Consider the following 27,498-nt stretch of genomic DNA (forward strand, 5'->3'; position numbering starts at 1 on the left):
GGACATTTGTCACACTGAAGTCGCCAGAGCCACATGAGACGCCTCGAACAGCATTCCACATCTGCCAACCAGCACCGAGACAACAATTTTTGACCCTGACCCTGACCCTGCAGGCTGTGTAGGCCAGCCTGCAGCTGTGTGTCCAGCCTCACTTGCTGAACTGCCTGCCGCCTGATACCCACAGCTGTCTCTCATAGTTAACTATTTTTTAGGAGTTGCCAAGTGCCCTGGAACTGCCTCGACACTGTCGAGGAGCACAAACTTCTTAAGCACCAGGTACATTGTGGTTCTGCCCACTTGCTCCTTCTCCGAAGGCCCCTATAGACAGTTATGAACCTTTGCCCCTTGGTGTTGAAACCAAATAACCTTGAGCAGTAAGACTGATTATTTTACCAACTACCCCCCTGTCAGTATCCAGAGTGCATCCCTTTCCTTCTTCTGTCCTCTGTGTTCCTTTACATGATGGGTTGTATTTTTTGGTGTGCTAGAACTGCCTGTTGCAGTAATAATAAAGTAGATATTTTTATACTACCTTGACTGGACAGTCCCTTGTATCATTGGGTAATAATTGTATTTTCGCTTTGTTGCAACTAACGAATGATCCACGACCTTGCAGAGCTAAGCCTGCCGTTTCATCCACGTTACCAAAATTGGACATGAAGGTTTATAATTGACTTGTGTTCCAATCTTTTCGGATCCCTTCTGGTGTACTAGAGGTGTGGGGCTGATGGATGGTTTAGAAACCGATATTCATCCCTGGACAACTAGTGCTCCAAAGGTCGATTGGTCACACAGTGCCACAGCCCACAATGAATATAACTGGATCTATGAGATGACTCCTGGCATACAATATAATGTCCTGGGCATATAATACATGGTATCTGGGAAACTGATGGCAGTGCCTCAGCATAGAAAAGCAATTATGGGCATATACTAACATTGCCTGTACATTTGAGTTGGTAACTTGAAATGTGCTGCTACATTTTATACTACAATTCCTCTTCTGGGCATAAGATGCTTTTCCTAAGCACGCATAACCTCTTCTGAGCATACAAAGCTGCGCCTGGCATTAAAACGACATACATATTGCCCTTTCACATTTCTTGTGTTTATAGTGGCAGCAAGAGCCACTACTTTCCTCTGTGGCAGTCTTTGTACACATTTCCCTTGAAAAAACTGGAATAATATTGAATTAACAGTTATAAGGAGATATATTAATACGGTACATAATATGTCCATATCTTTAAAGTGATTTCCTGATTGTAAAAATGACAAAATAAAACCAACTAACCCTGATTCCTAATACCCTTTCCCTTTTCTCTCCTCCGGTAGTATTGTTGTGGCCACAAAGATGTGCTAATGTGCCACCATGTGTGCCACAACCAATAATATAAATGGTTCCTGCTGACATTGCAAATGTTACAGGATAGAACCACTGAATAAGAGCCCTAGTAGACACCTATGTGCATACACCTATATACTGAGATCTGCCACATTTCATCATGAGACCAGGAATGTGCAGCAAGGTAGAGAAGACCCTCCTTGAAATATTTATTAGATATGAGAAACAACAGAGTAATATTGACCCATGTTTCCAGAGACTTTACTAAAGAAGTCAAGCATGCTCTGCACAGAAGCCCATACAAAACACCTTTGAGGGAAGCAAAGGAACAGTGGGCAAGTTTATGGTTAGAGAAAGTTTTTGGACCCTCGGTCTAGGGAAGCGTTTAATGCTAGTAACCGGTCAGGAATGGCCAAGTACAAAAAATGAGAAGGTACACTGAGACAAACAGAGAGAATAAGAGAACGAAAGATAGAGAGGGAAAGTAGGGGAAATATGGGGGTAATAGACTCAGAGGCAAGGCAATAAGTAAGAGCAAAGACAGGGGGGAATGAAGGGTAGAAATGGGTGAAGGGGGAGAGAGGGAGAGACAGAGAAAACTGTGGAGCGTCATGATAAAAACGGTGGGAAAGAAAGGGAGAAAATACATACATATATTTGTGTGTACATAGAGAGAAACGGATGCGAGAGAAGGAGATAGAGTTAGAGGAAAGAGAAAATGAAAGGAAATGTGGAGGTGCAGACTAAAAGGGATTTTGAGAGTTGACAGAGGGCAACAGAAACCAAAGAGGAGCGTGAAACAGAGACATTGGGGGGGTAGGATGGCAGATAAACAGAGTGAAGATTCGAGTTTCTCAAGGAAAGAGAACGTGATTAAGGTAAGAAATCAATCACTGAAACATTTCACATTAAAGATGAAGGAAATACTAATTGATAACTGCAATGGATCCTACTGCTGTAAAACACAGCTCTCAAGGGGCTAATTACTGTATGATAGATCTATGGGGATTACATATTGTACAATAACTGTTAACAGCACTAATCAATGTAAAATAATGCTGATGGATGTAATGGATGTAATCACTCTGCAGAGGATGATCACCACACAGTCTTTGAAAGAGTTATGCCCTTTACAATACCTGTGATGGGCTAATTAATGTGCAATAGCTCCAAAGGAAGTCGTATATCTCTGCTCTGAAACTCCCCATCTATGTTCAGCTCACCACTTTTTTTCACTAGCCACTCATCCGAATAAACATCTACAACCCATTGATGAATAATTTGCAAAGGCCCCAATACATTGTATTTAAAGAAATTGATAGACTGGGTCCGGTGGATTGATTGATTGATTGATTGACTACGCATTTGCAATCCACTTCTCATTCTTTTATTTATTTATTTTTGTAAATATATAGCGCGCACAAGTCCTCAGGGATCAGGGCGTTGAAACTATCCACTTCATATTAGCCATAAACATGGCTCATACGTGGTTACAAATGTACCTCCAGAAGAGTCTACAACAGCCTGCAAAAAGTCAGAAGAGGTTCCAATAGCTGTTAGATGTAATGAGAGTGGTTGCTCCAGAGACACATTGGTCAGTTGGGTCCTGACATTCCTTGTATAAAGTAGTAAACATGAGGGTAGAGGAACACAACGATGGGTATCATTCCACAGTCCATGGTGGGCAGGAGAGTTACTCACCCGTCATGTGGAAACAGCAATGCTCTTGTGGCTGCAGAGCAATGACGAGTTCTACATTTAAAGACTGGTCGATGCAGCTAAACTTGCCACTTTGACGATGCAGTGGCAGGCATCTAGTGTAGTTATTTGACCAACGTGGCTCAATTACATATTAGGCAGAATTACTTGTGACTGTGTTTGTGCCTGATACCCTCCCTTCTCCCCCTGACAACCCTGACGTAGGCGCTGAGGCTTTTAAAAATGGATGTGCTCCCCTCTTAATTCCCTCATTCCTTCCAAATGGTTTTCTCGGGCCTGCAACTCTCTGCAGCCTAAATGATTTACCAAGGAGCTAGTTGAAGTAAAAAGAACCACACAGTGAGCTGTGGGCCTTTCGGGCCAATCCCATACGGTTGATGCCAAGAAGGCATTCATCACCCAGCTTTAATGCTACACAAAATCAATGTGTTCCTCTAAACGCAATGGGCCTCATTATGTTTTGGACAGTACGATAACAAAGTGGCTGTAATTCAGTTACTACCACTTTTTTGGTGGTAACAGAGTTACCACCCTTTTGACTACGCCACTGTATTCCTAGTTTGATTTAAAGCTCGGGATTTACCTCCACTTTATGTTAAAAATTTGTTGAATTACCGAAGCAAAATTACCACCCAAATCCTCATGGAATCACATAGAATTAAAAAAATGGGGATTTACACTGCTGTTCCATCACTCCGAATCCCATGTTAACCTCAGTTAACAGAAACGGTAAATGAGTGTTTCAGGAGATTTACATCTGCATTACCACCAAACTCGTAATGATGCCATGCTGACCCCTATTCTAACTGCCGTTCTTTGCCTCCCTTCCACCTCCTTTGGCCATCCTAAAATTCTGCACAACTCCACAGTCGGCATGATCTAAGATGTTCATCGCTCTACTCACATTTCTTGTCACCCTGAAAAAAGTTACTTGCTCTCTAGTCAGACAGCGCGTTCAGTTTAAGAGCCTTGTACTGTCTACTTCTCTCTTTAGAGTACTACTCCTTTTCTTTCCCCACAGGTGTCTCTGCTCTCAAACAACACGACACTTCTGCGGGTGAGGGAATGAAATGTTTATATTGGATTGGACGCCCTACACATTGTAATTAGGTTTTGTCAAAATACGCAGAGGTCAAAGTGAGTGGGAACTAACAGGAACTAAGTCCCATTACTTTTGTTTTGTACTGGTTGTAGCTCCACCACTTTTCACAAATATGTTCATAGATGTAGAACAGATTGTTTTGCAGTCTATGCATGCCTTTTAATTTTACTTGATTTGTTATTTGAAGCTAATCACTGCAGCACCTGCTGTGTTAGTAAGCAGTAATAAGTGGGTAGGCTCTGTTTAAGTGGCACATTTGGTAAAGTACGCTGTACAACTTGAGAAGCAGATCAAAGAAGCAGCCGGTCAAGTGGCACAGCGAGTAGAGCGCCCGCTTTGACACCCGTGCAGAGCCTGTTAACGCAGGTTCGAATCCCGGCGGGGCCAAACTCAGCCTTTCATCCTTCCGAGGTCGATAAATGAGCACCACACACCGTGGGTAATAATAAGCAGCGCTCAGATACCTGAGGGTTTGTAGCGCTATATAAAAGCCTAATTATTATTTATTATTAGATGCTCATCATACCCATTGAATTCTTCTTTACAACATTGCACAATCCACAACTGGTGGACAAAACCAATAGCTTTTTATTGTTTTTTTTGTATCCATGTGGTTGAAACGATTTCCCCCTGTTGTAAAACTGTTGTAAAACAATATACAATGCCATATCAGGCTTGGCAATGAAAGAGAGATCTAAATAGCCGACTGCAGCCCAGCCAGGGTCAATTTCCCACTACCTTTTAGTTAATGTTCTACCTCTGCATACACGCCTGAAATAAGCAGGGCACATTGGTAGAATGTTGCTAGGCAGGCATACATCTATGGACACATGAACAGTTTGGGCAACAGTGTTATTATTATTACAGGTTTTAAAAATGTAGATTTCGCTCACATAAGGAAATCAGTAGCACATATGTCAATGGATGTAACTGGGTTGCCAACGTGAATTATTTGATAACCATGGTTGCCTACATGTTTCTGATTTTTAGCTATGAAAAATGTCATTTGTAACAAACATGTATGTATGGTCCAAATTCTGCATGAAACCATGTTTGTTTGATTAACAACATGTTGCTCCTGAGGGAGCAGGCAGTGCTATGTACAGACCATCCAAAAGTGTCAGCCATTTTCAAGGACATATGGACCGATTGATCAATGTAGCGAAAATGCAGCACTGGGTAGCAAGAAAAGCTATTTGTGATGGGGGTGAGTTAAACATAACCTTTGACAATACCTGGTGTGCCATGGAACACATAGTGGTGTCAATGTATAGTTCACTGCCTAGCAAGTCAACTGCAAAGGTTGAAGGCACAGGAAGGAGACAACAGTAGAGATATACATAGCATGCCGGCATAGCAACAGAACACCCTTGCCATTACAAATCCAACCCTTAAATATAAGCGCACCTAGATTGTGCGATCAATTTAGTATGGGTCTTCTGCCAACTTTTCCGTGTAAATAAAATATGGAATCTTTGTCACAAAGCTCACATGAAGCTCTACCACATTGGAACTTCCTCATGAAGGGTTGGTGCTAGTCCATTCCTAATTTTCACAGCAGTGACTTCCAAGTTAGGGAATATTTCTCAATGCATAAAGCCTAATCACAACTGCATCAACAAGCCTATGCTTTTGATATGGCTGTTGTAATTTGCCCATAGATTTTCACAATGTGAAGCCTGTTCTCTATTTAGCGCCTTATGTTGTCACAATCACCAAGCTTCTTTGCCCACTCAATCTTCATGCAAGAGCCTTTTCCATGGTGTACTCAACTTGTTCATCACAACAGAGAATGACATTATAGCTTCATTTGCATAGCTTTTTCCAAAAGTAAGTTTGACTTATGAAAAAAAAATCTTTAAGTTAGGATTAATTTCCAAAATAACTAACGATTAATTCACAAAAGCATTTAGGTGACTGAGAATGTATGTATGTTTCGGCATAAGGTACGTCCCGCTGTGTAATGTAAGTCTGTGCAACTTCTAAATCCGAAATAGTGAGTGTTCAATTAGGTTAACACCTATCAAATCATATTTTGCAGGTGCTCACAAACATTTTGAATAAGTTTTCCACACTAATCTGCACACTTAAAGCACACTCAACAGAACTGAATGTAAGAGCTACTGTCAGTGCAGAAAAGAGTATTCATTATTTTCTAATTGGCAGAATGTGTGTATTAGGAGAGAACAGGCATAAGAGAAGAGTTTGCAAGCAGGAGAAAAAAAGGAATTCAAAAGTGTGAAATTGTAAATACCTTTTTCGCTCTTTGCTCAGGCTTAAGTTATGCACAGTTCCATCATTTGCTCCTTGGTGTCTAATTATTTGCTTCGCTTTCCTTCTTGTGATTTTAGAAATGGTATATTAGCTTCAAACTGAACTTATGTTTAACTTATGAAGTGATGTGCGCTAGAAGACGGGTTGCAAGAGAGGACAGATTATGTCAGTTTGCAAAGCGTATATCGAGACTCTTAGCCATTGGCCTGTAGAGTGTGATATTCAATTTCCAACACGCAAGTACTGGCTGAGTACATTCGCACATCATGGGACAAGTTTGCAAACTGACCAATTTTGGCTTAAAATGTTTGCGACCCAAGAGACAGCGCTGTCAAGAGTAGTGATAGCGTTTGTGAAAGCAATGATTGTTTTACATGGTATTCAAAATTCTGTAAATATTGTATTGTATATGTGCATCTTGATGGAAATATGTATTGTTTAATTGATGTCTTTTGATAGTTGTGAACCAAACCACAATAAACAAAAACAAACAATAGTAATGTGCTCTGTGTGTGCATCACGTGCACGTAGTCCTACATTTCCAGAGATAATGGTGTTTATTTGCGAACACTACCATTTAAATGCAAGTTCTGACAAGTGTAAGTTAGCACATTTTTTGACATGCTAAATTGTGAATGGCATGTCCAGTGTAAGTTCCTTTCACATGATGACCATACTTAGGAGTAACTTACACCTGTACTGTGTCCAATCCAATTGGTGAACTCTTTGACTCGGGCCCTGCTTGCGTGTGTGCGTGTGTATATATAGACATGTATTGTGTGTGCAATGGCATAAATCACACCCACACACCACTCACACACTGAAATATTCCATCCTTAGCTATATTCTTCTCCTCAAACCCTAAGCATTCATGCTGTGGTTCAGTGTTCATTGAGCTAGATGTGTCTATTAAGTGGTTCACTAGAACACTGCTAGATGGCTTGGCCTTTCCAATATCTAATTATCTATATAATTAAGAAAAATGACAAAATAGTTCCACATTTAAGCATGGTGGCTTGTACAGCAATTTTCTCTTAGAGGTAACTAGATCTGAATCATCAAGAGGTATCTTGAAGACCACAAGGGGTTCTCTTCTGGCATGAGCAGTTGCTCTCATTTACTTCAAAGTTGAAACAATTAAAAAAAGTGTAGTGTATTTTGTAGGCTTCTTTTTCTTAAATTAAAATGTATCTGAAAACCCTCCAGTGTAGGAAAAGAGTTTAAACTTCGTGATGTGCCAAACAGACAGGACACATTTATTTAAACATAAATAATATCTTTTAAAGCAGGAGTGATGGGTGAGTTACTTAGCCCAAGAATTTTGAATGGGGAGTCAGCCATGTTACCTTGTCCTTGCTCTGTCCTTTTCCTGTTGATGAGACTGCAGCCAGACAGCCTTAAAGCACACATTTATTTTTTCTAGGTCTTATTCTAATTCAAAAGACATTTAAGATCTTTGGGGTAGCCATCAATTTTACCAAAAATAAAGATTGATGAATATACCACCATCAGTGCACTATTGATTATCAATAATTTTATAAATATGGATTGTATAAAAAAAGAACACAGACATTGTTTTAATAAAACGAGCATTTTGCATAGATTTCTCTATTTTCTAAAGTCTGCTCTAGAACATAAGCTCCCTACTTTTATCTTGATCTTTTTTGCTCTATTGTGTTGTTTTAGGAGTCCTTCTGAAAATGACCTTTCATCTGCATCTTCAAATGTTTGTATCACATCCTTAACTTAAGTGTATACTCTGCCAGCGTTTAGTGGCCAACCAAGTGTGCCTTTCAGGTAAAATAAGGATTTCAAGAAAAACTTTGATTTGTCCTCTTGCCATGAGTCTGTCTGCTCCTTTGTGTCTCGTGATGCCTTTCTTGTCTTCCTTGCCTTGATATACCTGGCCAGCACAAGCAGCTCAGATCCTCCCTATCGTCCCTGCAACTCTGCAACACTCCTGTGCATTGATTTTAAAGGCCTTTCAAACTCCTGTCACAGGTTCTGGGTTCTCGTGAATTTCTATGCACTCAATCTCCTCCCGCTCTTTCCGTTTGGCCCGTCTCTTTTTCTTGTGGCGCTTCTTAGATGGTGGAAAGAAGGTCAGGAAAACGGGCAAGATGACAAAACAGTGAAGCAGCGTGCAGCCGCCAGTCAGCATCAAGCATTTGAACAGTGTGTAGGTCAGGTTTGAAGGCACAAAAAGAAGCGGGACCAACGTAATGAGGAAAGAGGTGACATTCTGGAAAATGGCCGTCCCGTGCTCCATGAGGGAGTCTTGAATGCACAACGTTCGGGTGTGCTCGGTGGCTAGCACAAAAGTGTAAAGTAGGGGGGCACAGTGATCTATGGCAAAGTTCAAGGAGTATATAAGGCACATGGTTGACACACAATCCATGTCAACATTCCATAACGTCATCAACCCAAGGACTCCCAACTCAATGGAGGTGACTGTGACAATCACCCAGACGTTCCCCAATGCATTAATCACCAGGAAAAAGGTCAATATCAACATCAGCAGGACACTGAAGCCTGAAATGAGGACAGGCATGGTTACTGTCAAGCCATAATGATCCATAAAAACAAAGGTGGGATTAAAAACAATGAATTTAATGCTCTGTATCAGAGAAAGTGGTCTTAACTTCTCAAGCAACTCAACCACTTCCCTCTGAGTATTCTCACTTGTTTTGGCCACCAGATACATGCGAGAAGCAACAATGTTAATGTCGTCCCCTGACTTAGAGATGATTATATCATTTTTGAAGTGCTGAAATTCGTTTTTTTTCAAAAAGGAATTTTGCAAGATGCTTATAAAATCGGTTTTGTTAGAGGCAGAGATGTTTCCCGCTTTCAGGTACTGGTAATACTGTTCAATCCAGGACTCTGTGTTGAAACCATGGCTAATGGTTTTGAGGTCCTCCTGGACAGTGGCATTCCAGTATTCCAAAGGTTCATAGATATAGAAGCCTATAACAGGGCTGTAATTGCTAAAGTACTTTTGTTGGTTGGCGGCATAAGATACGCTCGGCGAGTAACTGGCTACCAGATTAATGATGTTTGAGCTGCCGCTGATCTGCAAGCAGCCCATGAAGGAAAACGATGCGTAAATGAGGTACAATATCACCACAAAAGGCTTCACGTAGGTGTTGGTAATCCACTCGTTGTAGTGCTCTCGTAGAAAGTGGTGAATGAAATGATTCTCGTAAGGGTCTGGCTCATGGTGAGAAGAATGCTGGTGTCCGTCGCTCATCATGGTTTGGAACCAAATGGGCTGCCGGTCCAAATAATCCTCGGATGGAATCTTGCAACAAAAGACGCTGTGGTAGCGGTTCTGCTCCAACTGTCCGGCAAAGACTAGGCAGGAGCCGTAGAAAGAGAAGACGTAGAAGTAGTTCAGTACAATGGTGATGCACATGTTCTGGCAAAATACTTTGACTGCCTCAATGTTCGTGAACGGGCTAGCCCCCATTCCAAATGTGATGATGTACAGAGAGCTTGTCATTGTGTAGGAAACCATGACGTCAGAATATGCTCCAGCGACTCTGTCTTTGAATGGTAACGTTTCTCTAGTTCTGCGCCACCCAGAAAGAAGCTCGAACACCCCTTTCGTTCCATGACCTACAACAACAACAACAAAACAAGAAGTGAGTTGAAGAGTATAGCAGTGCAGGCAGACATAAACATAAAACATTAATAGCACTGGCAGTGATGCATGTAGTGAGGAAAAACAACTTTATTTAACATAGGCCAAAAATAGAAGGTTTGGAGTAATTATTTCACATTCATCAAGAACGAATTAGAAAATAAGCTAAAAGATAGAAATGACAAACAGATCAGGATATCGGGCAGGAAATATGAATATGATAAACAAACTTACTAACTGCAAAGATTAGGAAACATAGATTGCAACAATAGATAAACTTGGAAAAGAGCAAAGATTTGTATCCAACTCAAAAAGATCTGGATGTGAAGATTTTCGGATCATCATTTTTTAAAGAAAAAATGTGTCTATAAAATCACTGTTCATTGTGAAATCTCTAAAAACATGTAAAGAATTGCGTATCGGGTTCCATGTGTTTTCAGGGAGCATTTATCCCTGTGTTTTTTACTGCATATTTTGTAGTCTTTTCGCAAGCCACCTTACACTCTCATCCCTAACCCTCTCCCGATCCCATACTGCCGCCCCAAACTTAACCCTTGCAATTTGCCAGATAAACGTGGGAAAAGATTAGCAGTAAAAAAAAAGTGTGGTGAAAATTGTGTGCTTTATAACAGCCTAATTAATGATTATATTTCTACTGTATATGTTTATGGCATAAACCACTAACATTCGAGGGAGCACCTCTATCTGTCCTTAACTGGAAAAAAACACTGAACTAAAAGGTGTATTTGATAATAATATCACACAATTTCCTTGGATCTGCTCTGACGTGCTGGTGCCACCACTGGTCCTGAGATATGTCAGCAACCGATGTGAGCGCCACTCATCAAAGCCCATCAAATCTCCAGACCATATCTCTATGCCAGTCGAGACAGTCGGCCTGCCTTTAGCAGGTAACTCCGGGTGGAATTTCCCGCCAACCAGTTCCAAATACTTTTTTCTGCTCCAGTTTCATGATATGTGTTTCGGAACATCCGCTAAACTTCTCTTGCGTTCAATGTTTTTCTAATGTGGTCTATTTGTTGGAGTTGGTATTTTTCTTTATAAGGAAGAATTCTCTTTGTTTTTTTCTGGCAAGGTAAAGTTCAGTGCACAAAACCTAGATAATCGTTGAGGATCCAGCCAAGCGATTTGTAACTGTTCTGCTATTCTCTCTTCCTGGGCAGCTGGCTGGGAGGTGATGTGCAGGATGGAGGATGATTGATGGCGTCACAGTGTGGGAGCTTCATCTTGCACAACAAGAAAACAAAATGGCGGTCTGACATTACATATGACAGTAGCCATCCAACAACACGCCCACAGAGACACACACTGTGCTCTCTGGATGTGCTATTATGCTAGCAATGTGAGTCAATTGATGACTCAGTAATGTGGGCACTTATTAATTGTGGATGTCAATTAACTTAACATGGATAAATGCATTGACAGTTGTCATATGAGATATAATATCACCCCTGTGTACTTAAGGATATTCAAATATGTTTTAGGTGAGCTCTGTGATCCCAGCAGAAAAACAAGTATATAGACTGAATGCATCTAAAACACCATGGTGATCTGAGGAGACTTTCAGTATCACTGTCACATCCAGGAGTTGTCATTTTATTGCATCCTAAGCCCTTTGCTATTATTTCATTTCTTTTTTTGTCTATGCATTCTTTTTTATGCTTTCCTTTCCTTTTTCTCTTTTCAGTATTAGCTATAAGGTGGTGCTTTAGCACCGCCTACAAGCCGAAACAAATGCATTAGAGTACAGTTAGGGAGAGATGGCATATGATGATGGACACAATGATTGTACGTGTTGTTGTACGTGTTGTTTGGACATTTACCTACCCTTTACTGCCCATGGCCATGCTGTTCCTATGCCATTCCCACCCAATTTCTGACCCCTCCTCCCTGCACCCCACAAACACAACTTCCTCTGACCTCTCGGAGCCGTTATCAAGCTTTAAAATCAAACTTTGCATTCAAAGCGCATGCAAGGTTTTTTTTCAAAGCAGGCTTCTGAAAGCGTATAGTTCAATTAATGCTGTTAAGGCACTGCTGGCATAATAGAAATGTCCTAACCAGGCCTGTTTTTAGCCACTTCATTTCTAAGCAGTATGCGTGTCCTTCACTGGGGTCCCATTAAAAGCACACATTGGCAAATCCAACAGTTTCTGCAGTATGTGTACCAATTTCCAGCTGCTACCATTAATGGCCAGTTAGTACCATTATGGCAATGCCCGGCAAATAACTTTTCCATTTCTACACAAAAGCAAAAACTGTTGGCATTGCCAATTTTGTTTTTAAATACTGTGCCCCGTTGTGGATTTTACCCCCTATCACTATTCTCTTTTTATAACCCTGCTTTTATTTCATTTTTTCTTGTGCCTTCCAATATTATTTATACCGCCAATGTAAAAAATCTCTTCCTGCTGACGCCTTTTTGTACACGTCTCTCTGTTCACATTTTCCTTATTTTTACTTTTTCAGTAGTTTTCTTTTTATTGTCATTCATTCCATTTTCTCTGCTTCTTGTATATCTCAGTTCTAAATTTGACATTGTATCTAGCCTTTTTTACCGCTTTCTTCTTTCACTTATATTCTCGTTGATTTGATTGGTTACTATACCTTGCTCTTCGATTAGTCTAAACAATACCACCTTTTAAGAAAACACAGTGCAGCACATTTTTGGGCTCAGCCTAACGTCAACGAAATGTGCAAAAGCTTGCTTCGTTTACGTGACGCCCCATTTTCATGTGTTTGTGAGGCGGAGAGGAGGAGCGGAACGCAGGGGAGTTGCTACGTCTGGAAAAGACCCGGGGCTAAACTGATGTCGGAACTGTCAGGAGTGGGGGCTAGCTAGTCTTTTGGCTGTAGCTCCTGAGATTCTATCCGGCGCTACAACCAAAAGATCAGGGGCTATAGCCCCTTTAGCCCCCCCCTAGCAACGCCCCTGGCGGAACGTAATGTACATTTCCGCCGCTCCCTTCCTCTGTGCCATACAAATACTAACGCTGTGGATTCGTACAGAGGCAATTGATAGCAGGCACCATAGGAATCGATTCTACATGTCTCCTGTCATGCATACATGGCGGGCAGTGTTTACTTCATTTGCACAGCGTAGTGCAAAAGGGTTGCGCACAAACGTATACTCCAGCATACAAATTGTGAACGTTTGGAGGCAGGGACCTGTGTATGTGAAAGTGTAAACATAACAGGTCGCCATCGCCGAATTACGGGGCGACTTGTAAATCAGCCCCAGAGTGTTCATCACCCAAGCAGCACCACTCACAGTAAATCGGTAAGTGAAGGGGCAATTTGACATGAGAACTTACTTGCAATGAGCTATTACAAATGACATTTAACCTAACTTACTTACTATCATTCCTTACTTGCAAAAGACTTTATTCAAAAGAGTTGCTACTATCATAAGATTATAATGGTAAAGTAATTAACAGATAATGGTATCATTTTTTTCGCAGCCCATAGTGTGATTACTGTATGAGTCTAATGGCAAGGACATAAAAGAAATGTGTCTGCGGTAATGTTTGGCTGATAGGCATTTCTATGAGTGAAGGATGTGGTAAAGCTTATACTCAACATTATATAGAGAAACAGTGAGATAATCAAACATGTCAATATAATAGATTTGACAAAACACTAGAAATACACACTGACATTTTATAGTGGGACTAAATGACAACGATAGGCAATACAATAAAGTCTCAATAGTAATGTAATTTAAAGATATATTATTTAACCTCACCAGGAAAAATGTGTGATCAAAGACTTTATTACCAGAGTCAGAATTCCATGTTTGATATTCTTCCAATTTTCTTCTTAAAATACCTTATGAGCAGTTCAAACAGACTAAGGTGTGGTAGGGAAGGGGAGACGTGGCTTCTTACTGATGGACAGACACCAACACGCTTCTATCTCTACACACTATGAGCATCCTGATCATTGTAGTGCTCTGGGATTCGTGAAAAAAACGTCTCAGTCAGGGGCGGTCGCCACACCATGCTAGCACTGGGCTTGATAGTCAAATAAATCGAAAGATAAAGCCAGGCTTCAGAATGATAACCATTTGACATACATCCAACATGAAGAATAGTTAGCTGGTACTCATGCTGGATACATGAGATTTTTCAGATGTATTTTCTATTTTCATAGCCTAATATCAGATTTAAAAAATGACATAATAACGACCCTGGCTTTAAGGGTTTAACGGCGCCGTAAAAGGTGTCGGCGCCGTTAAACCCTTAACGCCTGATTACGAGGTCTTTTTGCCGGACCCGACCTTAACGGCTGGTTTTACCAGCCGTTAAAGTAGGGTGCCGCAAAGGGACCTCGGTGCTAACTACGGTACCGCAATTTGCGGTACCATACTTAGCGCCTTCCCCAGTCCCATTGAGCCCTATGGGGGGAAAATGGGAATGGGGAAGGGCCATGGTGAAATGGGGAAATCCCGCCCGCCAACCTTGGAATGGGGCGGTATTTCCCCATTTCACCATGGAAGACTCGTTACAACACCGGCACCAACCATGGTGCTAATAGCGCCATGGTTTAGCGCCGGGGTTGTAATGAGGGCAAAAGTCAGTACATTAACATATATTGGGCCTCATTACGACCCAGGCGGTAAGTTACCGCCTGGGTCGTACCTTTACCACCATGGCGTAAACTACGTTTACGCCATGGTGGTTGGCGGACTTACCGCCCCATTCCGAGGTTGGCGGGGCGGTAAGTCCCCAATCCCCATTTACCCTTCCCCATTCCCATTTTTGCCCCATAGGGCATAATGGGAGTGGGGAAGGCGTTAATTACGCCACCGTAAATTACGGTGGCGTAATTAACAACAAGGTCCCTTAGCGCCATGGATTTTAACACCTGCTAAAAGCAGGTGTTAAATCCTCCATGGCGCTAAGGGACCTCGGAATCAGGCGGTAAGGGTCGGCGCTGTTTACGCCGCCGTAAACCCCTTACCGCCTGGGTCCTAATGAGGCCCATTCTTTAAGCATATAATTATGCTCTTGATATCAGCCCAAACTACGTGTACCAACCCTTTAAATATCAGATCAGCACGGCCAAATAAAGCTGACAAGTGCATCCCAAAAAACGTAGCACTTTCTCAAGGTTTGAGAAATGACACAACATAAAATTGGTCTCTCATAACGGAGTTCATGCCGGACTCCAGCCACTAAGTGCAGGACCAGCTATCGAACCCATGTAGCTCGGTGTAGCCTTGCTTCCAAGACAAGCTGTCATCCCAAACCCACAGAGATGAAGTGTAACAGACATGATGATTGGGTCGCTTGTTAATGAGCAGGAAGGTTAGAACCACTTGCTCGTCCACTAAAAGAAACTCCGGCCATTTCTTCCCCTTAATATGAGTAAGTAAAACATAGGCACTTAAATTCACAATTTTGAGATTTTTCTAATACATTTCATTCGGGATTTTCTGAATATCAGGGTGGATTTTATTTTGGGTGGGACAATACATTCAGTCCTGCTTGAATCTCCCAAGTTATTTCAATTTTCCAAATGCCTTCTTTCACTGCTTGTATAGCGTTGCAGGGACATAGCCAGTATGAACGCCATTTATATCCGGCATTTCAGGAAAATTGTTCGGAAGGTGTTGTAGATCATGAACATGGCATTAATTATTTGACAACTGAGAATAAAACCTGATCTATTTTTACTTTAGCACTCACATGCAATAAACTCCATGCATGGGACACAGTCATCGATATTGTGACATTCTCATCAGACCCAAACATTTGATCTAGTGTACAGTGCACTTAAATATGCCATTATAAATTATTTTAAAACAAGGCATGCACATATAGATATGTCCTCATTTAGAGGAGGGGACAGTGACATTATTTCAAATTCAAGACTTGTTCTGTTTGATTTAGGTGTCTTGATGTCTTCTGAGAGCTAGAGAGCGAGCCTGCTGAAAAACGCTTTGTAAATCAGTCCCAGAGTTTCTTGTTTTTACCAAAGTTGTCCCTCTCTTTACCTTTTGTGATCCTCTGGGCCTGATTTACAAAAGCATTTTACAATGGTGCAATCCCATTGAAAATTGCGTTCTAAATTAGGCTCTCTGTGTAATATGCTCAAAGTCGACGTCTCCATAAAAGTATAGTATGTGTCCAGCAAAGTATACATAAGGCCTCATTACAAGTGTGCCGGTCCGGAAACAACGGTGCTGGTAACCCTACCAGCACCATTGTTTCCAGACTGGCACACTACGGGTTTGCCTGCCGGAGCCACTGTGCCCGATAGGGCAGACCCTGCCGGGCACAGCGGCCATGGCAGGCAAGCCATCATGGAAGCACCGGCACCATTATAAATGCTCCATTAGTCCTCCATGGGAATGGGGATTAACAGAATTACCGGCGGCTGACTTCGCGTTGTTACCGGCAAGTCAGGCGTTGGTAATACTTTTCTGTTCCGGCAGCAACCCTCCGGTATCACCGGCAGGGTTACCGCCAGACCCATAATGAGGCCTTTTGTTAGACCTGGGGCGTTTGCCTGAATGTAAACACTCATCATTATTCCATGATAAATGTGTGCAGTATATCATGAGGGTGGGATACTCAGTGGGACAAAGAGGATCTAAATTATATTCTCTTGAACCTCAACCTTCCCAGGCACATTTCAAGGCGTTACTGGCAATGCGAGAGTAAGGGCTGGCTGGAATATGCATTAGTGATTAAAGGCATTTTCACAAGATGCATAACTTAATACAATGCTCTTTAATGAAGCATGTATTATTCATGGCAGGTTTCTAATAATAAAGAATGTCTACTTAGGGCAATGATTAAAAGTTGGTATTAAAAAAGGCCCTCAGTGGTAATTTGGTCGGAGAAAACTAATTGAACTCCGACGACATAAACTTGCAAAATTAAGGCACGAAGACTCAGCCGCAGGGCTCTCGCGGGGTTCCCAGTGCTGGACTGAAGCGCACAGCTTAACATCGATGTTCTAGCAGCCGGGGTTCATTTTGTTCCTGTCTTAATTAGATTTTGTGCTCGGAAATGTATTTATAGTGGTACAAAATGTCTTTGAGAACTTCGCGATTCCACCATTACAAGGTGTATCCGTGGCAATAAGTTGTCAAATAATACCTTTAAATGGCCATCTTGCTCTTACCTGAATGGGTATTTTCAGGTCATGCCGTTGTTTTACTGAGATGACGTGCCGCACGGGTCTCTGTGTTAAAATCCGGCATCCATTTAGTGAAGGATAGCATCTGACTTTCTCATTCTGTGATTTAATACCACATCAAAAAGAGACAAAATCTGTCTAACAAATAATAGTTTACAGTGAAATGATTTATTTTTTATTTTTGCACATACTGTGCTCCATGAAGCCTAAACAATATTTACACCACTGGAACACCTGTTTTCTGCTTTACCCATTTGTATTTAATTGAGATAACATAGTGCCTGGATCAGCAGAACTACACAAGAGTAATAACAGTGAGCTAGCATTCCAGGGTTCTGTGCTTAATACTAGTAAGACAATAGAACGTGGATAAGCAATAATCAAAGGATGGATCAGGGCCTGCGAGCAATACAGAATGATGACAGCAGGTCACATTATCAAGGGTGTTGAGGTGATAATTCCACTGTATAGCTCCAGTGCTCCTTTAAAGAATAGATGATGCAATTTCAGTGTAATCTTGAAGGCTTGCTCTCTTTTAGAATTCTTGATGTAGGGGTGGGGAGGTGGTGGTGGTATTTGAATTAAGGGGAAAAGAGGGTAAAGGGCAGGAGGGGAGATGCACCACAAAGTGTGTGAGGGACAGCAAGGTTGAGTAGGGCTTGGGAATGCAAGAAGTGGAGCACCATGAACAAAAGAGTTGGCTAGTTGGCGGGAAGACCATGGACTGATTTGCAGACAAGGAATTAGAAAAGGGACAAGTTATTCACTTAAAGCCAACCTGCCTGGAGTCAATGTGCTGAGTTATTTCATAGTGAACAATAAGGACTTTCAGAGATTCCTTAAGAGGAGAGACAGAGTAAGGTGTGATTGGTGCTCCAGATAAGATTTTGAAGTGGGAGTATTGTACACCCTATTTTTTTAAAGTTGGGAGTATAATTATTTTTGGGGAGAAAAAGAAAAGTTCCATTTGCAATGCGGTTATTTTATAAGGGAGTCAAAATGTTCTAACTGTAAAACAGAAATATTTTTGTTACAAAAATGTCTTTGATCCTAGTTATTCATGCACATTAAAAGATGCATCTTTACCACTTTGGAACATGCAGTAATAATGGGAGTTTCTTCCTGTGTTACTACGTGCGCTACTAGTCCAAACATACCCATGGAGCGGTGGGGGTGAAGACAGGGGTGCAAGGTTCTATGCGTGTTTCCTATTTTTTGTTGGAGTATTTTTACTTCCTGTTTTCATTTTTTGGGTGTATTTTCAGATTTTGAGGGAGTAAAAGTGGTGGAATACCCCTTATCTGTAGGGCTGGGTGTGAGTACTTTAAAGAGGCTGAAGCAATATCCCATCCTGTTTCATAGTCCCCTTTCTCCTACGTTGGCACAGCTTCAGTTTACTGTGCAACAATGTAAGACATTGCAATGACTGTACATGGCCAAACAAGAATGAGTTATTAGAAATGTAAAAAAAAAAAACATAGATTTCTTGCAAAGCAGCAATGGGTCACTGTAAGACGTCTACCCTCTAGTAAAGAGCATGTAGGCAAGAATGGCAAAAGCGACCACATGGGGGTGGTATAGAGCAGGGCAGGTGATGTGGCTGAGGGTTTATGATCTATATGCTGGCAACAGCATAGATCAGCTAGTAAAAAAGTTAAACACTGAAAAACATGAATTAGTTAAGCATACACTTGTGATGAGAAATTAGACTTATTGGGTTAGTTGTGGAGGAAAGACATCTTCCAATCCCCTTTTACTCCTATATCAATCACATTTGATCACAGAGTAATAAGAAATATCATCCTTTGCAGAAATAAAATGTCAATTTTCTGCCCCTATGATTCTCATTTTCACAGTTGACGTTTTGAGGGAGCTGGAAAGTCCACGATCCCCTTGTTGAGGTGGTGGAAGGGGCACAAACAAACCCGACACAAAAGGGTAGTACATTTGTGAGTGTACATAGATTTAAAATGCCTTGACAGTACATTTAACAATGTGACCACAACATATAAATGATTTCTGTATAGAGAACCATGGCTCACAATTGCTAGTGCAATAAGCTAGCAGAAAACTCAGTTTGCCGTCTGCACCACGCAAATGATAATCATCATGGTCAGTGTGGCTCGTGTTTTAACTGCAACATATGTCACACTTGGTGTCCTATATGGAGCAGACCTACGGCTATTAAAGCATTCATGAGTGAGACCTTTTATATATCACACCCTGAACTAAACTAATGCTATGTAAATGACCAAAACAATGAAACTTCTTATCAACAGAGCCTGCTCTGGGGTTCAGCTGGCCCGCAACTCTGACTCGTTGTCACGTTGATGTATAAAATCGGTTCTATGGGCCTCATTACGAGGTATGCGGTAGAGGGATAACAGGGCTGGTAGAGATGCCGGCCCCGTTATCCCTCTACCGCCCCATTAAGAGGTCTCCTCGCAGCACCCGCTAAGAACGCCTGATTTACCAGGCATCCTTAGCGTGTCCCGCGAGCAGACCAGGATGCAAACAACAGACCCGTCATTAACGGGCCTGTTGTTTGCATCCTCCCCATTCTCCCCATTCCCATTGAGCCCTACCGGGGCTCGAATGGGAATGGGCATGTACCAGGTCCGGGTTCCCGGGAAGGGGAATTATCGGGCCCTCCAATGTCGGTATAGCCCGGTACTTCCCCATTCCGGGAACCCGGACCCGGTACCCAGTATGGGGGTAGCCATGCCGCTAATAGCGGCATGGCTACCTCCATACTTGGAACGAGGCTGTATGTCTTATTTTCGCTTTTTGCAGGTTGCCTAACAAAAAGACTGATTTTTTTCAGCTGATTTTATGCGGCCTACAAAAAGCAAAAAAAGACAGCGTTGCTTCACCTCCAACCCCCACCGTCTATGGTGGGAATGTTCAGAAAATGGGGGTTTCACGCTCCCCCAGACCACCCTCCCTCAGTCCCTGCTGCCTCCCTCCCCACCCAAGACTCCTCCGAACCAAAATACACACAGACACACAACACACAAACACATAACCTTACCCCTTTTCCACCAGTGGTGCTTCCGGTTCCTGGCGTGCCTGTGAGCCCCTGCGCGCACTCATATGTGGCAGGGGCGTGACAGTTTGATTTAGAAAGACCGCTCTGTGCAGTCACAGAGCGGTCTTTCTAAATTGGTGTTTTTTAATCGATTTATTAAAAACAATGTTTTAATTTAAAACCATAAAATCACCAGTACTGTGCACGTGTAGCTTCCTAACTTTGATCATCAGGCCCTGGGATAAAGAAGAACGTGGTCGAACCAGCCTGGCAGGAGGGCCTTGCATGTGGGCCCCCATCCAATTGTGCCACTGTTGCCACTGCTTAAATCTGCTTCTGTTCCCCTGTGACAGTCAGAATACCACAGCAGGTATCTTCTGAAACAGTTTAGGGCACACAATATATGTCTTGAGAGGTGCTTAAGAGGATAGAGTAGGTGGCTTCTCGCACACAGAGGAGCACCCAGTAGGTCACGTGTGTGGTCATCTTAGGGGACCAGCATATAAATAGCAGTGCCAGATGAATGCATGGAAGAGATTTACCCACATTTTGTAAAAGCATCTATTATGCAAAACTGAATAATGCACCTCTTCACAATGTCCTGCGCTTTTTTCATTTCCGGACCAAATAAAAAATAACACGCCTACATGGGTGTCTGCATAATGTGATACACAATTATGCAGGAGATCAGAAACAGAAGCATTACCTGGCCTACTACCTCCCTCAGTACAAACGGCACAGAACATCGTGTTACATGGTGTTCAGTTGTCCCTCCACAGTCAACAACAATAATAACATCATGATTGAGCATCACCAAAGTCTCACACAGACAAACCAAAAGAAATCACTTCAGTGTAGCTGCTCCATAGCCGTACAAACCCACATGATACACTCCACACATAACTCCCACCAGACTGTTTCCATTCACTGGCCCTCATTACGACCCTGGCGGAAATCGCGGTGCAAAATGCACCATGGAGCACGGCGGAAAGCTGCCGATAGCGCCATGGGGGTTGGCGGATTTTCCGCCCCATTCCGACCTTGGCGGGGCGGTAAATCCCCATCCCCCATTTTACCCTTCCCCATTCCCATTTTTGCCCCATAGGGTATAATGGGAGTGGGGAAGGCGTTAATTACGCCACCGTAAAATACGGTGGCGTAATTAACAACAAGGTCCCGTAGCGCCATGGATTTCTCCGCCCGGAAAAACCAGGCGGAAAACGCTCCATGGCGCTACGGGAACTCGTAGTGGGGCGGACGGGTCCGCCGCGAATAACGCTGGCGTAAACCCACTCCGCCAGGGTCGTAATGAGGGCCACTGTCAAGTAATGTATGCGCAATTCACCCACAAAGCATACTCTGTGGCTCGTAAAACACACAGGCATAAGCTCATCCTCTGCATTTAGGTTGACAAATATACCATATACCACAGCATGTGTGCACTCCACACCCAGAAAGCTTATTGTGCAATATTGTGTCCTCCACAGTCCCAAATGTAAGGTGGCCATGTGCAAAAGGGGCGCATATTACACGTACAACCCTGAAACACTCCGATTTGTGCAGACAGGTGTGTGCGTGCAGGAAAAGGTGAATAAATATCAACCAGGGTAGGGGATGTCCTTTGTAGTAGTGGCTCCTAAAAAAGCTGTTTTTTTTTTCTATTTTTTAAAACAACTTCCACAGTAATAACTCTTTTTTTAGGCTTTTATAATTGTTTTTATTTGTTGCACTGTGCCGCCCATTCTTACAATACCGTCTTCAGTGCAGCCTGTAGATTGAAAAACCAAATGTCATTGCCACTGGACGACAATGAAATACCATTTCCATTGAGAAGGTGCACATTTCGATCATTAATGTTGTTATTGTCACAGGAGTACATCCCAGCAGCACGCAAAAAGTTACACATGCTTCTGTTGATAAGACGCCTTTCCACTTCTGGCTGCCGACAACATTAATTGGGATAGTTATATAGTGGACTTGGTGGTATACATGAGAAAAACACATTCGAAGTGGCAAAAAAGCGCTGCATTTTTTCATCGTCTTTTTGAGTTGACGGTACACACTTGCACAAGCTATGGAACACAAAAGCAATGCTCCAAAGTGCACTACCCCAATGTGTACAGTACCTAAACTGGCCACTCGTCGACATTCTGCAAGCAAATGGTCGAAAAGTATGGACAGCGACACCGCACCACAAAGTCTCCACTTCAAATTCAAATTGCCATTAAAGCCTCTTTCCATTTGATACCGGAGCAGATCTAGCACACAGCGATCACCCACTATGAAAAGTGTACATCTGGCCATCTCTGCCAGCCTCACTGCACACAGTAATGGAACAAAAAATGTCTGCCCTTTCCTGTGACGCACAATCTAAGCACCTGATAGGACAATTGCAACAATCGCATTTCCATTGGCCAGCATGTTCAAAAGCACAGAATGTAGCATGTGTGTCGCGCAAAGTATCGTAATGGCTGTTCAGTGAAACATTGCATGAGTTATACATGCACATTCATCCAGATAAGCACCCATCACCACAAAAGAAAGGTATTAACAGTTGTTTTGCAGTATGGTCACAACTGTGTTATAAGTGCCTCTGCGCACGATATCTGACTCTAAGCATTCACTACGTGTTTAGAAAGCATACTGATGTTCCTCCCATCTCCTTCCATAAAGTGGCAATTTGTTTGTATGTGCTTGCAACGTTTTCATTTACCCATATTATACACTATATTAGCGAAACAGGAACTCTATTCTTTCCTTCCGCCAACGCTACCAAAAGTGTTCGCCACTACCCCACCTACTACATAACACGTAAAAAAAAGGCACTAACGACACCAATAAATGTATCTTAGCAACCTACAGTCACTTTCCAAAAGGTCAGTGTCTGCACGGCTGTGGTGGTTTGTACGCTGCACTGTTGCCACAGGCTCTTTTAAAATCTCCCAGCTTCCACTCTGCGCACTCAGCAACTCATCCGTAATAGGAGTGCACAACTTGTCCTTGGCCATGAATGGCAGAGATCATATCTCTGCTGGACTAAAATGTCTGCAATACCTCACAGTGGCTGCAAACAATAAACTAAAAGCCCTGTGCATTATGCAAAAGGCCTTCTGGTCCCTGGAACCTTAATACCTTGCACTGTCACTTCCTAAATATCTGCTTGCTCCAGCTCTTCCTTCATCCGCCTCGTACTCCCTCAGGGTCAGTTGCCTCTACACGCAACCACATGTTGGTAGATGTGGTTCTTCTGCTGCGGCCTTCCTTTGGAACACGCTCTCTCTCTCTCCCTGGACCTTGAGGAGAAGCATCGTAGGGTCTAAAAGCACCTGAAATTCTGTCCATGTGCTTCTTCTTTTTCCCTGCCTCTCCCCTACTCATTCCTAGCGAAAAAGTATTGTGCTCTGCTTTCCTACCCAACCTATAATCTTTGCGCCAGTCCACCTCCATACAGTTCCACCTCTGCACTGGCTTTCTACCAACCCCCGCACTTGAGGGCTGTTTTCTATAACCCTAACAGTGCAGCCACGTCTTCATGCCTACACTTATCCTTGAACTTGCCAGCACCGGCCGTAGTTGCATATATTTATATTTTGTATTGCTCCCATGTACTGTACCTTGCCCTCCCCCTTCCCATTCACTTGTGCAATCTCAATGTCAGCTGGCCTAGAGGAATCAATGTCTCTGTGTGGGCTCCATTCCACCTCCCTCTCCTCGGCGCACATTCACACACTTGTATGTAGGCACGATACAAATGGCACAAAATACCATAACACATCATATCATATAATGCACACACTGCATTCATGACAACATGATGCCTGCCACATACCTTGTAAACTTCAGAATATGGTCTTCCCACTCTAATGCATGTACTACAAATGTCGGAAAAGTGAACCCACAAAAGCAGCAGGGAATCTTTATTAGCAATGTTAAGCAAGTGCGTGCAGTGCATGCATACAAACAGGATGCATGCCCCTTACCTTGCACACTTTCACCATAACCTCCTTCATTTATGGGTACAAACAAACCTTCTGTCACAGTGTTTATGTACACACCACAACCAGCCACCACATTGCCCAATGGATTAACCTCCACATGGCCAATGTCATAGGTACCATCTGAAAAATAGGTCCCCCTGACAATTAGAAGGTTTAAGGTTATTTATAATGTGTTCAACTTCGATGATGGAGAGAGGTGCGAAGCTGAATGGTTTCATTGATTCAGGGTTGGCGCTAATATTAACCTGGTGAGTTTTGTGGTGCAGGCTGTCCTGCAAACTGATTTTTTTTTCATTGATTTTTGTTTGGAGAGTGATGATTTTTCCAAGGAGGGCCTTTTGAATGTTCACACACCAGGTACTGTCTTTAGGACAGGTGTCTGGTGGAGTGGCAGGGATTCCAGTTCCTTTAAAATTCTGAATAGCTCCTTGGTGTTAGATTGAGCTGTTTCAATGCGTTTGTTTTACGTCTCTTTTTTAGCCTGAAGTATGGCTTCTTTGCAATTTAGAGTAGCTAAGGCAGTACATGCTTTGTTAGCTTCCGTTAGATTACTTTTCCAGCAAGCTTAGAGGGTCCTTTTTTCCTTGCGTAGGGTTCTCAACTGTGGCGTGAACCAAGAGTTGAGGTGGGCCCGTGGTTTGGGTTTTCTGAGTTGGACAGGAGCAATAATATCAAGGGATTTCAGCATCGTCTGGTTCTACATGTCTGCCAAGACTGTAGGATCAGACCAAGAGGATGAAAGATCATTGAGAGCAGGGAGGATGAGTGGGAGTAATTTAGCACAGGTTATGTTGCGCTTATTTCTTGTGGTGGTGGCGGGTGCAATATCTGGAGTAATGTGGATGATTATAGTTGGGATGCTGAATGTGATTAGTTGGTGGTCTGTCCAGGCACATGATTGATTGGATTCGATGATAGTGTCACAGTTTAGGTCAGCTATCCAGTCGAGAATCCTACCCTTACAGTGGGTTGGCGAAGTGACCTGTTGTGTGAAGCCTGAGTTAAGTAGCAGGTTGTTGATATCATCGGCAGAGGCATCATTGGGTTCTTGGTAGCCAAGGTTGAAATCACCTAATACAAGGATTTGAGACTTGGTCGTAGTGTTGTTAGCGAGGATGTGGGATAGGTCCTCAGCAAATGTAGATAAAGGACCGGGAGGTCTGTATATGATGTGGAGTGTGATCGACTGGTTGGGGTTGATAGCTAGCTTGGCAGTGAGTAGTTTGGCTGAGGTGATTTGGCAGGGAGTGGTGAGGCGGAGATTGATAGAGGTTTTGTGTATAATGTCTACGCCACCTCCTTTGGATTGATCAGTGTTACGGTTATGGAAATATGTAGCAACAAATTGCACCAGTTACCATAATGTATAAAGAAAACACTCTCTCCTGCACCCCTCAGCACTTTCATTCACATACCATGCCAGTCCCCACTTGCATTCCCAAACTATTGTGTCACTGCCAAACTACCCACAATCGGTTCGCAAACACTACCCTACTGCAACCAATTGACACACACTGCACTATGCAAGCACCCTGTGCCGGATGCACACCCACACTTGCGTTACTGCAGTGGGTATGTTAAAGCCGTACACTCTTCAGTGCATTCATTACGCTCTACGGCCTTCGCCCATGCACCCAATACTCTAATCCTTCCACAGACCCAATGCAACTTCCTGCACCCATGCACGCCGCCATGTGCCCCACTACCTCATTCTATCTACATAGCACAGCCACCCATGCTCCCATCCAACCTATTTCATGTGCACTTCATTCCCCTTCTAAAATTGCTATACCACCAATCACCAGAGAAAGAGGTCGGCGCAAACAGGTCGTGGCACGAGCCGTTACGACACCTGCCTTGTGCTCTGCAACCACTATTTCCAGGTCACCACCCGCTAACTGCTGCACAATCCAAAATGCATTACTGCCGGGTGTCGGAAACTCCTGGCTTCTTGAGTGCATGGCCTTCGGCCTACGGCCTTTGGCCATACACCCAACAGGCTAGGCCTTCAACACTCTTACTACTACCTAATGGCACCATCCATTGCACCATGTCACCAACTTCGACTATCCACATACACAGCACTACCACCAGCACTCCTACCCAAATTGCGCACTGCCATGTAACTATGTAGCAATACATTGCACCAGTTACCACATGCATGCCACCATGTGCACCACTACCACATTCCATCTGCATAGCACAGCCACCCGCACTCCCATCCAACCTATGTCATGTGCACTTCATTTCCCTTCTAAAATTGCTATACCACCAATCACCACAGAAAGAGGTTGGCGCAAACAGGTCGTGGAACAACCTATCGGGCTGTTACGAAACCTGCCTTGTACTCTGCATCCACTATTTACAGGTCACCACCCGCTAACTGCTGCACAATGCAAAATGCATTACTGCCGGGTCTCGGAAACTCCTAGGCTCTTGCGTGAATGGTCTTTGGCCTACGGCCTTCGGCCATGCACCCAACAGTTTAGTCCTTCAACACTCTCACTGCTACATAATGGCACCATCCATTGCACCATGTCACCAACTCCGACTATCCACATACACAGCAATACCACCGGCACTCCTGCCCAACCTGCACACCACCATGGAAGTATGTAGCAACAAATTGCATCAGTTACCATAATGTACAAAGAAAACACTCTCCCCTGCACCGCTCTGCACTTTCATTCACATACCATGGCCATCCCCACTTCCAGTCCCAAACTATTGTGTCACTGCCACACTACCTACAATGGGTTTGCAGCACTGCCCTATTGCAACCGATGGGCATACACCGCACTATGCAAGCAGCACCCTGTACTGGATGCACACCCACACTTGCGTTACTGCGGTGGGTATGCTAAAGCCATATGCTCTTCAGTGCATGCCCTACTCTATACGACCGTTGCCCATTCACCCAATAGTCTAATCCTTCCACAGACCCAACTCAACTTCCTGCACCCATGTATGCCACCATGTGCCCAACTACCGCATTCCATTCCCATAGCACAGCCACCAGCGCTCCCATCCAACCTATGTCATGTGCACTTCATTCCCCTTCTAAAATTGCTATACCACCACTCACCACGGTAAAAGGTCATCGCAAACAGGTTGCAGCACAAGCTATCAGGCCATTACGACACCTGCCTCCAATCATCACACAAAGTACTAGCCGGCCTAGCTACCCGCGACTTGATGCTCTACGTGCGAACACTGCGGCAC

General features: G+C 43.2%; 1 protein-coding gene across 1 annotated transcript in view; it reads right to left on the reverse strand.

Annotated features, from left to right (window-relative positions):
• Window positions 1-2,757: 2,757 nt before the first annotated feature.
• Window positions 2,758-27,498, reverse strand: part of PTCHD4 (patched domain containing 4) — a 615,564-nt gene continuing 590,823 nt past the window's right edge. Inside the window, exon 3 of the mRNA XM_069605843.1 lies at window positions 2,758-10,055. Within this exon, the coding sequence (XP_069461944.1) occupies window positions 8,422-10,055 (1,634 nt within the window). The 3' untranslated portion in view covers window positions 2,758-8,421. The remainder of the gene's footprint in view (window positions 10,056-27,498) is intronic.

Source organism: Ambystoma mexicanum, chromosome 4p (genome assembly GCF_040938575.1).
Source record: "Ambystoma mexicanum isolate Mex_15411 chromosome 4p, UKY_AmexF1_1, whole genome shotgun sequence".
Classification (NCBI taxonomy): Eukaryota; Metazoa; Chordata; class Amphibia; order Caudata; family Ambystomatidae; genus Ambystoma; species Ambystoma mexicanum.